Source organism: Myotis yumanensis, unplaced genomic scaffold, assembly GCF_028538775.1.
Source record: "Myotis yumanensis isolate MYYU_CA2020_CCGP unplaced genomic scaffold, mMyoYum1.0.hap1 SCAF_184, whole genome shotgun sequence".
Lineage (NCBI taxonomy): Eukaryota > Metazoa > Chordata > Mammalia > Chiroptera > Vespertilionidae > Myotis > Myotis yumanensis.
Window position 1 is genome coordinate 20,662 of NW_027223935.1, and position 14,101 is coordinate 34,762.

The 14,101-nt window shown below is 39.0% G+C and overlaps 1 protein-coding gene across 1 annotated transcript; it reads left to right on the plus strand.

Annotated features, from left to right (window-relative positions):
- Positions 1-1,237: 1,237 nt before the first annotated feature.
- On the plus strand, positions 1,238-12,816 carry LOC139001215 (putative ankyrin repeat domain-containing protein 20A4; the record flags this gene model as incomplete). Its single annotated transcript, XM_070402943.1, has 4 exons — positions 1,238-1,247; positions 1,357-1,515; positions 1,611-1,771; positions 12,639-12,816. Coding segments are annotated over exons 1-4 (507 nt in total), but the record flags the coding sequence as incomplete, so codon positions are not given.
- Positions 12,817-14,101: the final 1,285 nt, after the last annotated feature.

Below are 14,101 nucleotides of genomic sequence, written 5' to 3' on the forward strand. Positions count from 1 at the left end.
GGTTGAATTAATGAAAACACAGTCTTTTTAATGAATGAGATGATTACAATATCCCTAATATCAATCTTTCAACAAAGGTTGCAGAAAAGAAGAAGCAGAAAAGCAGCAAAAGGGAAGTGTCAGGAAACATGGGTGATCGTCCTGATAAGGACACTGGCAGTATTGGACTGAGTCAGCAGAGCAACAAGGAACACACTAATCACCAGCGGCCAAATGATAAAATTAATGAAAACACAGTCATTCTCATGAATGAGGTAATAAAAAAGCCAAATAATGAAAGGCAAATGATAGAATTAATGAAAACACAGTCTTTTTAATGAATGAGATGATTACAATATCCCTAATATCTTTCAACAAAGGTTGCAGAAAAGAAGAAGCAGAAAAGCAGCAAAAGGGAAGTGTCAGGAAACATGGGTGATCGTGCTGATAAGGACACTGGCAGTATTGGATTGAGTCAGCAGAGCAACAAGGAACACCCTGATCACCAGCGGCCAAATGATAAAATTAATGAAAACACAGTCATTTTCATGAATGAGGTAATAACAAAGCCAAATAATAAAAGTCAAATGATAGAATTTGTTATGCCCAGATTTCAGGATCCCCAAGAAACCACATCAGGGAGCCAGCCAGTCCGATGCAAAAGCATAAGAGTCTTTATTCGAGCTAGCTCAGCTCCCCCACCTTGCGGACACAGCGACAGGAAGCAGAGAGAGATAACTCTGTGTGGAGATGGGTTATATAGGGGGAGTTGGAGGAAGGGGAGGAGAAAGGACTGTGCTCTGCCGATTGGCCAGGCATCAGTCTGTGTCTTGTTCCTGGGTGTGGGTAGCAGAGGCTTAGACTTCCAGGAAGGAGCTCCTTGCCAAGCACATGGCCAAGGTAAGATGGAGCACTTACCCTGGGGCAAGGTGGAGGGCGTAGCCCGTACCCTGGGGCAAGGTGGAGGGCCTAGCCCTTACCCTGGGGCAAGGTGGAGGACCTAGCCCTCACCCTTTCAGAATTAATGAAAACACAGTCTTTTTAATGAATGAGATGATTACAATATCCCTAATATCAATCTTTCAACAAAGGTTGCAGAAAAGAAGAAGCAGAAAAGCAGCAAAAGGGAAGTGTCAGGAAACATGGGTGATCGTGCTGATAAGGACACTGGCAGTATTGGATTGAGTCAGCAGAGCAACAAGGAACACACTGATAACCAGCGGCCAAATGATAAAATTAAAGAAAACACAGTCATTTTCATGAATGAGGTAATAACAAAGCCAAATAATAAAAGCCAAATGGTAGAATTAATGAAAACACAGTCTTTTCAATGAATGAGATGATTACAATATCCCTAATATCAATCTTTCAACAAAGGTTGCAGAAAGGAAGAAGCAGAAAAGCAGCAAAAGGGAAGTGTTAGGAAACATGGGTGATGGTGCTGATGATGACCATGACGGTATTGGACTGAATCTGCAGAGCAACAAGGAACAAAGTGATGAAATGAGTGAAAGCACAGTCATTCTTGTGAAGAAGGTAATAACAAAGCCAAATGATAAAATTATTGAAAACACAGTCTTTTTGATGAGGGAGATGATAACAATATCCCTAATATCAATCTTTCATCAAAGGTTGAAGAAAAAAAGGATCGGAAAAGCAGTAAAAGGGAAGTGTCAGGAAACATGGATGAGGGCGCTGATCACAGTGGCAGTGGTGGATTGAGTCAGCAGAGCAACAGTGAACAAACTGATAAGCAGCAGGTTTTTATTATGAAGAATGATGAGTCTGACAGGTAGGCCTACAGCAGTACTTAACAGTAGGTAATTATTCTTTTCCAATAAAAAATTCCAACTTGAGCTAATATTACTGATTAACTAAGTTTATATTTTCACTAGAGGGAGTGAACCTTGCTTGATAATTAGAAAAATGCAAATCAACAAACAATGAGATACCAATTTTAGAAATGATAATGATAAGTAATTTATTAAAGAAAATAAAAACCAGAATTGGCACGTGGGAGGAAAAGGCATTCTTGTGCTCTATTGGGAGATGTAATTGGCACGTCTTTTTTTGAAGGGTAATTTAGTTTGTTTCAAAATTTCAAGTATGTCATTCTTTTATCCCAATAGTGTCACTTCAAGAAATAAATCCTACGGGAAAACATGACTCGTATGAACACACATGTACACATTCTAAGGATATTAATTATATATTATTATGTATATCAAACATACAGTTGGTCATTATATGTATTATTTATATATATAAAAGCCTAAGCAACCGAATGACTGAATGGCCAAATGACTGGTTGACAGGAGCTGTTCCTGGTGGTCAGTGGGCTCCCACAGTGGGAGCACTGCTCAGCTGTCTGACCTGTCCCAGCAGCCACCAGCCTGGTGGCAGCCACTCACTCCCTCAGTAGTCATGTAGGTCCAATCTCTGGAGAACGGGCCAGGCACTGATGGACCTGCACTGTTGGCACAATCCTGACAGTGCCGCTGTCCTCCTGGAAGTCGGCCTCGGGCACCACGGCCACTTCCCCTCCCTAGAAGCTTGGCAAGGAAAAAAGACATACTAGTAAAGGCAGCTGTCAGGTGGCTCCCAACAACTGGTGCGAATGTCAGCAGGATGGATATCGATGCCAGCCCTACAAGGGCACCTCACTGTCCACCCAGAGGGCTGATCACTGATCGCACCCCAGTCCGCCGCCCCCCCCCCCCCCCCCGCAATCCCCTTGGAAGGGGCAGCAGGTGCAGGGCTCATGGCTGGCGAGCAGCGCTGAAGCTGTGCGAGCCTCTCCTGATTGGGAATGACTGGCCAGGTGCAGTGGGGCCTGGATGAGCAGCAGCAACAGGCAGGAGGGGCAGGCAGCATTGGACTGCCAGTTTTGGACCGAACCCACAGGCCATGCCAAGGGGTCCCACCGGTGCACGATTCTGTGCACTGGGCCTCTAGTATATATATATAAAATGTGACATAGATGTTAAAGATATATCATATACACATATGCATTAAGGATATTTATATAAATGTTACAAATATACATATGTATGTTAAAGATATTTATTACAACATTGTATGCCAAAAAGTTGGAGATAGTGTAAATAGCTATTTTTAAGGAAATACTTTATTATACCCATAAAATAATGTAGTATGCAGCCACTGGAAAAAAATGAGGGTAGTCTGGCCTACAGTATACTGATTATTAGACAACTGAAGTGTATTTAAAGCATTAGGTTTAATGTCATGTCTTAAACAAATTTTGTGTGGATACTTTTAATACCTGCTCAGTTATGATAGGAAGTTATATGCTACACCGCCACTCTACTTTGTTTCCATCTAAATTACTAGCTACTTATTTTTTTTGTGCTTGTTCCTAATTCCTGAGTGTTCAAATATTGGACCCTCAAATTAATCTGAAAGCCCAAGATTTCACAAGGCAATTTGTCCCATATCTTATATACAAATTTCAGAATATTGAGTAAAAGCTATTAAACACATCAAGGGATGAATCTGCTAGATCAGGAGTTGACAAACCTTTTTGGTAAAGGGCCAGACACTCAGTATTGTGGGCTTCATGAACCATCGGGTCTCTGAAATCTGTCATAGACACTAGATAAACCAAGGTGCTCCTCATGTCGTGAATCTTTTTGAAAGGTACCATGAGTGCATGCCTCTATCCTTCTTTTTTAAAGAGAATACATTTCAGTATGTACCTCACCCACTTTTTCAACAGGGACTGCATATTACAAAACTTACGAAAATTCAGTTTATAAAGTAAGAATATTACATGCATGTTTCCCCCTTTATTTCTATTACACAATTTTAATATGCTTGATTAGTGTACTTTGTACATTTGAGTAGTATATTCTAGAGTTGGATGATTTTCATCTAGAAAGAAATCCTTCTGTCATCTTTGTAAGCATGAGAAACATGATAATAAGGTTATTGAATATTATATATCTAGAAAAAAATGATGGCATCTTTTAGGTGTATAATTTTGTGAACAACTAGTCTGGCATGTTTTAAACCATATAGTGCCACAGCTGCGTAATTAAAAAACTTTCAAGTATTACAAAAATACTTTAGTCACTATGGAAGGATTGAAAGCTACAGCTAAACATGAAGCAGATGAGATCATCCAGGGCTGTGCCATTTAGCTACAAAGTCCTGAAAAGAATGATCTATACTCACTGATTCGAATTTCCCTTCCATGCATTCTTGAGCCCACTCTAGTACTTTTCAGTCCCACCTCGTCTCCAAAATTGTTTTTCACAAGGTTAGTGCTTGTTTTCCTCTAATAAATCTAGACATAATGTTTTAGACCTGGTTTTACATAACCTATCAGCAATATTTGACCCAATGGAAAACTTCTCTTTTTTCATTTGTCTCTTAGAACTTTGTGTTTTCAGTGGGGAGGGGGAACATAATCACCTGGATTCCTCCTTGCCTTTCCTAGTCTCTCCTTAGTCTGGTTTCTCCTCATCTCCCTCCTTTTACACATTCAGGTGTCCCAGGATTCAGGCTTTGATCTTTTTTCTCATGACTTTTACTATCTTCTATATACTAATGATCTTCAAATTTATATCTCCAGACCAGATCTCTCTCCTTAATGCCAGACCTATATATCAAATTGCCTACTTGATATCTTTTTTTTAATAGCCATTGGGTGTTTCAGACTTAAGATCTCCAAAATTGAACTATTGATCTTCTTTCGCATAGTTGCCCTTTATGTGGTCTTTCTTGTTTGAGTTAATGACAGTTCTTCCAATTGCTCTGCCAAAAACTTGGTGTCATCCTCAACTCCTATCTTTCTCTTTGTCTTAAACCTCACATCTAATCTGTCAGCAACTCTTGTCAGGTTATCTTCAAAATACAGAGAGACCCCAATGTAAGGGACTAATTCAGGCAAGGGGGTATCCAAAAGCCAAAAGTCTGTTATATATAATAAATTAGGTTTTCTGAATGTGTATGTGAAAAACTGACAAATTAATTTACCCGCTTTTACTTATGTAGACACATTCGTTTAAAATTAAGTGTTTATGAAAAGTTTAGTTTCACAGAAAAATTTTCTATAGATATTATTGCTTATGTACTTACCATTGTTTTGAGGCTGTGATAAGTATGCAATCTAAATTAAAATAAACATTTTTCCAAAAATACACTTTAGTTATATTTAACTAAAAAATAAACAATATTCTTAAAAACAAAACAAAATTTAAATTTTATAAGAACAGAAGAAAGTTTTCCTATATAATCATCTTTGGATGGTGATATATCCAGACACTCTCATTGTGGTGTGACGTTAATGTGCGATGTTGAGGCGCTTGCTTTAGGTAATCCTGCCTTGAAAAACCTGTCAAGTTTAGTTTGAGCTTTTGAAGTCTGCTGTTTTTTATAATTAACTCCCTAATATTTCAAAAATGGGTGTAATAGAACTGCATTTCATTATCTGATGAATTGCCAATAAGTGTTATTAGATCATGGAGATGAGATCCAAGCACTGATAACTTTATGTTTGGGGCATGTTGTTTCTTCTTCCTCCTTATCTTCACTTCTACCCTCATATTCCCAGGTCATCAGCTCACCTGCTATTCACTTTCAGTCATAGTGTGGTACCCAGGGTCACCTTCATCTTCTTCTAACCATTGTAAAACCTCTTCCTCAGCTACTTGCCCACCAATATTCTGTGTTGTCCCACAGTAATCGGTGACCTCTACACCTTCTAAATGCAAGTCTCTCTTCATCATCAAGCCAGTTCTTCCAATCAGTTTCCAATGTTTGCACTTTCACTTCTTTTCATGCTGCATCAAAATTTAAAAATTGCTGATTGTAAACGGTAACTCTTTAAAACGGTAAGTTTTGTAAGATAAACTGTCCTGCTGTATGTTCATCATTACCTTCTGTCTGCAATACAACCACTACTTCCTCTAAAAATTTTTTGCGGTATATTCATTTAGTTCCCAGAATTATCCCCCAGGTCCATGGGCTGGATATGTGATGTATTTTTTGGCAAAAACATACATCTAAATTTGCCATCCTCTGAACATAAAGTATTTTTGGCTGGATGAGCAACAGCATTGTCTAAATGCAATAAACGTTTTGCATCCTCTGGTGGTATTCCAAGCTCTTCGCCTTGAAACTTCCTGACTGCAGGTAAAAATGCTTTCAAAATCCAGTCTTGGAAAATGTCTGAGTTGAGCCACGCCTTTTTAGAGTTGCAATACAAAGCAGGCAGATGACTCATTCTATTTTTTAAAACTCTAGGATTATGAGTTTTGCCAGTGATTACAGGTGTCAGTTTACTAGGACGTGACCCGTCGGTGTGGGCATATAGCAGTGCCAAGATCCTGTCCTTGCTGACTTTTCTTCCCGTGTCAGTTTCCCCTATTTGCAGACTGGTGTGTTTTCAGGCACAGAAGCAGGAACAAACCGCTTTTGCCAGCATTGTAAACCTGAGGCTGTAGTGGCATTGCATTATTTATGTTCTATTAATTTTTGCCTAAATGGTTCAGACTCTTCTGTTGGAGCACTTAAATTTTCACCGTAAATTCATTTTCTCATAATTTCGTGCCCTTTGTGAAAGCGCCCAAGCCACCCATCACTTGCTTTGAATGGTGTGTTCATATGATTTGCAAACTAAACTGCTGCAGATTTCAATTTTCTGCCTGCACTGGGCCCACAGGAACGCTGTTGTGTGCACACTTAACAATGCTGCCTCAACTGAAGTGTCACCAGCCCATTCAATTGCTTTTTGGTGCCAATTTCATCAGTTTCCCATGTTTTCTGTGATTGGTGTTTACCCTGTACCACATATTAACATATTTTTTTATTTTGTCTTTGCTTTGTTTTTAACCCTCACTCGAGGATATTTTTTTCATTGATTTTTTAGAGAGAGTGGAAGTGAGGGGGGGAGAGACAGAAACCTCCATGTGAGAGAAGCACATCTAGTGGACCAGGGCTGGGGATGGAACCTGCAACCCAGTATGTGCCCTTGATCAGGAATTGAATCCGTGATCCTTTCGGTGCGCAGGCCGGCGCTCTCCCCACTTGGCCACAATGGCCAGGGCCGTCTCTGTTTCTTTTTAATGTCCAATACAGTTTGCTTTTTCTAATGCCATGTTGCTCACATATAGGAAACACATGTACTCTCGACTCTGTTTTGTATGATTTCTAATTTGTAATTTAGCATTATATTAACTCTTTTCCTTTTGTTTATATTTTAAGGTTAGGGTTACAATGATGTGTTTTACCTTACACATATAATTTTAATTGTTACTGAATAGGTCTAGAAAATGCATGCATTCACCAGTCACTGAGAATAAGCCAATGGGCAGGGCTGGGCAGGGCTGGGCACGGCTCAGTGCACATGGGAACATCACCGGCTCATGTTAAAACTGCTGCAGAAAGTCACTCCAATCGCCAACAGAACCAATTACCCACACGCCACATGGTGTGATCACATCCTGATCATTTGTCCAACATTGTTTAGGAGCAGAGACTCTTGGATTTAAATATGTAGACTATAGTTGAAGATAAGTAATATGTATTTATGTTGGTGAAATTACTACAGTGGTTTTACAACATGTGGCAAATTTGCTAACGTTTGTTAAAAATAACTGAATTAATTACAAAAATAACCTGTTAATTTAATTATAAGCAGATCTTGGTTAAAAGCATTTTAAAATTAATGGGGTGTTAATTTTCACTCATGACATACAGACCAGAAGTTTTATTTGTTAAATCCAAAGTCTTTTAATTCAATGCCTGCAAAATTGAGGGTTTACTGTATGCCCGGAAACCAATCACATCTTCCATTCCACGACACTAACATCTGTTATCAACATTAGCTTAATAGTCAATTAATTGACTTCTTTCCTTTTTCCTTCCTTCCTCCCTTTTCTTCTTATTTACCTTCTTTTTATCAATTCTAGTCTTTTATTCAATTGTAAACACAGCGGGCCTATTAAAAGCTAAGTCACATTGTGTTGTTGTTCTGCTCAGTACCTTCTAATTGCCTGATGCACTCCGAGTACATGCCTCCCGCAGGCACCCCTATAGCCCTGGCCATTGTGGCTAAGTGGTGAGACCATGAACCTGCACACCCCAAGGATCACGGATTCAATTCCTGATCAAGGGCACATACCTGGGTTGCAGGTTTCATCCACAACCCTGGTCCACTTGATGTGTTTCTCTCACATGGAGGTTTCTGTCTCTCTCTCCCTCACTTCCACTCTCTCTAAAAAATCAATGGAAACGGGGAGAGATCAACCAAAAGACTTATATGCAAGCATATAGGCCTAACCAATGGACACAGACAACAGGGGCGTGAGGGCATGAGTGGGGGAGTAGGGGGTAACATGGGAATAAGGACACATATGTAATAACTTAATCAATAAAATAATTTAAAAATCAATGGAAAAAATATCCTTGAGTGAGGGTTAACAACAACAAAACCTAGGTAGGTGTCCTGACTTAGAATCAAACTTGCATTTTGGCGTAAGGAGCAATGCTCCAATCAACTGAGCCACCTGGCCAGGGCTAACCAAATGTGTTCTGTTTAAAAGTTGCCTTCCATCTGCTATGTTCAAAATAAAAACTATTTCATATTCAATAATTATAGGCTTATTTTTGAAGTTTGGGTCAAGAAGAATTGTTTAATAATTGCTCTCGGCAAGATCCTCCCCTCCTTTCTAATATCTTTTTATTAGTTTTAGAAAGAGATGAAGGGAGAGGGAGAGAGAGATAGAAACATCAGTGATGAGAGAGAATCATCAATCAGCCACCTCATACACGCTCCCTACTAAGGATCGAGCCAACAGCCCGGGCATGTGCCCTGACTGGGAATTGATCTGGTGACCTCTTGGTTCATGGGTTGATGCTCAACCACTGACATACACAGGCCAGGAACTCTTCTTGTTTTTATTATTTTTTTTTAGATGTTTAGTGATAACCAGGAGAGTTACTTGTTTAACTATATATGTTATAATTTTATTTTAATCCTCACCTGGGGATATGTCTTACTGATTTTAGAGACAGGGTGAGAGAGAGACACACACACAGTGATGTGAGAGAGAAACATCCATCAGTTGCCTCCTGGTATGCTTCCTGTCCCGGAATTGAACCTAAAATCCAGGTATGCCTTGATGGGGAATCAAACTGGCAACTTTTTTGTGCACAGAAAGATGCTCCAATCATCTGAGCAACCTGATCAGGGCATTTTTGTACATTTGTTAAGGTATATGATAATGATATTCTTATGCATGCATTTATTCCATAAAAAAGTAATTATACTTTTCTGTTGGTAAGTTTCGCTTTTTATATTAAGACTAGAGGCCTGGTGCACAACATTCGTGCACGAGTAGGATCCCTAGGCCTGGCCAGCAATCAGGGCCAATCAGGGCCTTCCTTCCCCTGGTTGCTGGCTGCCAACCCAGGCCTTGCTCTGTTCCACTTCTCCCCCTGTTCCTACGTTCTGCACCGGCTCCTGGTGGTCAGCACATGTCATAACAAACGGTCTAACTCCTGGTTGGTTGAACTCCCGAGGAGACAATTTGCATATTAGCCTTTTATTATATAGGATTAAATATTAGCCTAAAAGTCTACAAAAGTTACCAATTAAGTTCATTTTCAAAGAAAATCACAACTAATTGGATTATTGCCATTTTCTAACTATATATATAATGACATGCAGGTATTTTATTCAACTTCTAATTTTTCCCCAGTTTATTGAGCTATAATTGACATGTAACATTGTATATTTTGAAGGGATATAGCGTGTTCATTTGATACACTTTTATGTTGTTAAATGATTAACACAGGATTCTTTGTTCACATTTCCATTACATCACATGATTACCAATTCTTTCTTTGTGGTGAGAACATTTAGATCTGCTCCATTAGCAACTTCCAAGTACATAATAAAGTATTGTTAACTACAATCACCATGCTGTACATCAGACAGGGTTGAGTCATATATGACATTTATTCCAATGATGCTGGCAATATGAGAGAGCAGCAGTTCATCCAAGAAAATCTGCTCTGCACCCCCCACACCATAAGCCAGCTGCTTATATGCTGTAGAAAGACAAAGATTACATGTCGTAAGCAAAAGAAATAAGAATGGGTATGCAAATGCAATAAAAATGGGTATTACAGGCATGGGGAAGTAGGCAAAAGGAATAAAAATGGGTATAATGGTTATAGATTACAGGCAATGCAAGCTGGGACTCCATAGTTTCACCAAAAAGGTTGTGAATCTTTCCATGATAATAGGCAGTTAAAGAGGATGGACCACATTTCCAGGTTAACTCCCAAGTCCAAGGGGGTTGGTTGGGGGAAACTCCCAGCCAGATGAGAATATGTTTTCTTTAATCAGAACAAAACAATCATGGTTAACACAGCATTATTAATATTTCTTATAACTATAGGTCATCTCTACTATTCTATTTCTGCTCTTAGCAGTAGGATTTCCTTCTTTCTCATACCTGAGAAAATGCCACTGTGTGTGTGTGTGTGTGAACATATATGTGTGTGTGTACACATATATACTATATACATGTATATATATACACACACACATATACATGCACATTCACATACATAATACACACATATATACAAAATACATAGAAACATATACACATACATACCACATCCTCTTTATTTGTTTGTTTATTGGTGAGCACTTACTTTATATATTTTGCTATTGTGAATAAGGTTGCAGTGAACATGGGAGTGTAGCTATCTCTTTGAGGTGGTAATAAAAAATGAATGACTGTTCTATAAATGTTTGTCTGTCCATTCGGTCCAATGTTTGGTTCAAGTTTAGCATTTCCTTACTGATTTTGTGTCTAGAAGATCTATTCATTGCTGAAAGTGAAGTGTTGGTGGCCCCTGCTATTATTGTATTGTTGTCTATTTTACCTTTAGTTCTGTTAGTATTTGTTTACTATTTTTAGGGGAACCAATGTTGGGTGCACACATATTTACAGTTGTTATATCTTCTTTATGAAGTGATCCCCTTATAAAGACCTTCCTTGTCTCTTGTTACAGTTTTTGGCTTAAATTCTGTTTTGTCTGATATAGTATAGTTACAGCTATTCTCTTTTGGCTTCCACTTGCAAGGAATACCTTTTCCAACTCTTCACATTGAGCCTTTAAGTATCTTTAAGAAGGAATTGTGCCCTGACCTGTATGGCTCAGTTAGTTGGAGCACCTCAAAAAGACCTTCAAATCTCAGAGCGAAGGTGGGGGGGCGGGGGAGGGGGGCACGGGTAAGAGATCAACCAAAGGACTTATATCCATGCGTATGAGCATGACCAATGGACACAGAAAATAGGGGGTGGGGGCATGTGCTGGCAGGGGGGGCAGAGCCGGCAGCTGGGCAGAGGTCAATGGGGAAAAAGGAGACATAAATAATCTTTCAACAATAAAATTTTTTTTAAAAAAGAATGAATTGAGTCCTGGCCTGTGTGGTTCAGTTGGTTGGAGTACCATCCCTTATATCAGAAGTTTATAGGTTTGATTCCCAGTCAAGGCATATACCTAGGTTGTGGGTTTAATCTCCTGTCAGGGTATGTATGGGAGGCAACCAATCTGTGTTCTCTCTCACATTGATATCTGTCCGTCTGTCTGTCTGTCTGTCTTTCTCTCTTTCTATTCCTCTCTTTCTAAAACCAAGGAGCATATACTCGGGTAAGCATGAAAAATGTTTAAGAAAATGAATGAATGGAGTCTCTTGTAGGCAGTGTATAGCTGTTTCTTATTATAATCCATACAGACATTCTATGACTTTTTTCTTTTTTATTTGATCTATTGAGGTTACTCTGGTTAACAAAATTTCACAGGTTTCAGGTGCACAATTCTACAGCACAGCCTCTGTACACTGCATTGTGTGTTCACTACCCCAAGTCATTCTATGCCTTTTGATTGGAGAACTCAGCCAATTTATAAAGTAACTAGAGGCCCAGTGCACAAAATTTGTGCATGGGTGGGGGGTGGTCCCTCAGCCCGGCCTGCACCCTCTCGCAATCTGGGACCATTGGCTCCTAACCACTCACCAGCCTTTCTTTCTGATCAACCCTAACCACTGTGCATTCCTGCCTGATGCCACTAACTGCTCCCTTGCCTGCCTGATCACCACTAACCACCTCTGTCTGCCTGCCTGACCTTCCCTAACCACCTCTGCCTGCCTTCCTGATAGACCCTAACTGCTCCCCTGCCAGCCAGATCACCCCTAACTGCTCCCCTGCCTGCTTAATAGCCCTTAACTGCCCTCCCCTGCCAGCTTGGATTCCTCTAACTGCCTCTGCCTCAGCCCCCCACCACCATGGCTTTGTCTGGAAGGATGTCTGAAAGTGTTTTCCATCTAAGTACCATATTACCCTTTTATCAGTATAGATTATTAACAGTAACAACTCAGTAATGATATCTTGTTTTCAGGCTGTTTTGTGGTTCCATTATTCCATTCTTCCTCTCTTGCTGCCTTCCTTTGTGAATTGAGGATATTCCATAGCTTTTTTTGATTCCTGCGCTTGATCTTTTGTGAATCTGCTGGAGGTTTGGCTTTGTGGTTACCATATAGTTTACATAAGACATCATATAAATATAACAAGCTATCTTATGTCCATCACAGCTTTGGTTATATTTAACTGCAGATTTTCCTTAGAAGAAGAAAAAAAGAAGAGACAAAAAGTTGATCTGTTATATGAAAAAAATAGGGTGCAGTTAAGAAAAAAAGAAGAGCACTCTATTAAAGAAGTTGAAATGAACCCATGTCTTCAAACCACCATTAGAACACGAGACATTGTATCAAAGATTGTAAGAGAGAATAAGGTAAATTTATCTTTGGTAAAAATTTCTTATTTCTTACAGTATTTTATCAATATTTATATCTCTTTGACTTTAATGTATATTATTATGATTAAAACAAAATTTTTCATCTCATTCAAAATGTGAATTATGACATTTATGACTAAAATTATTAATTTATTACTATCCTTGGCATCTAACAGATACTGTGTATATGTTTTCTAAATGAAGAAATGGAAAGTAAATTGAGCTTAACCATTAATATAAATGTTAATTTTGGCTTTTAGAAAATTTTGACATAGAGTTTAAGTTGCTTTGAGACTGTGATGGAACTAGTCAAATTTCCATAAAGAAATTTTATTTCAGAATATTGTATTTTTGCTCTATGGCAAATATAGCTATCACTTAAAATTTGACTTTTTCATGGAGAGGAAAGATCCTTGTGCTTAAACAGGCTACTTCCTTTTCACAGTTTTTTAAGGTACTGCTCTTAAGCTTTGGACTTTTTAATGGTATGAGACCAAAAATTCAATGAAATGTGTTCCTAGGTCAGTGATGGTGAACCTATGACAGGCGTGTCAGAGGTGACATGCGAACTCATTTTTTGGTTGATTTTTCTTTGTTAAATGGCATTTAATATATATAAAATAAATACCAAAAATATAAATCTTTGTTTTACTATGGTTGCAAATATCAAAAAATTTGTATATGTGACATGGCACCAGAGTTAAGTTAGAGTTTTTCAAAATGCTGACACGCCGAGCTCAAAAGGTTCGCCATCACTGCCCTAGGTTGTAGAAGAGCAAAATTACACTCAGAGCCAACTTTCTCAAGAACAGAACGCCAGAATATTACAAGATGGAAATCTGAACAAACACCTTTGCAAACCAAAGGAGATAGAAATAACTTATGAGAAAATGAATTCTGAGGTAGTTTAGACATTTTCAAGTGTGTGTGAGTATGTGTGGGTGTGTACATATTTAAGAAACCAATACTTTACATATGGAAACTATCGAGGATTTAAAAAGTGTGTGGTGTGGTGTGTGTGTGTGTGTGTGTGTGTGATAGCGGTGACATTTTGGATAAAACTAGTGGCCCTGTGCACAAAATTCAGACACATTTAAAGGGAATTAATTAAAGGAACTATTTTAATATTGCTATTTTCCCTTTCTCTATAATAGACGTATATGGCTGGCCCCACCCCCATTGGGCAACACCAAGACCCAGCTGGCCCCACCCCTGTCAAGCCCCGCCAGGTGGGTGATGCAGCCTCACATCCCAGCACCAGGGTGGGGAGCATGGCCTCAGG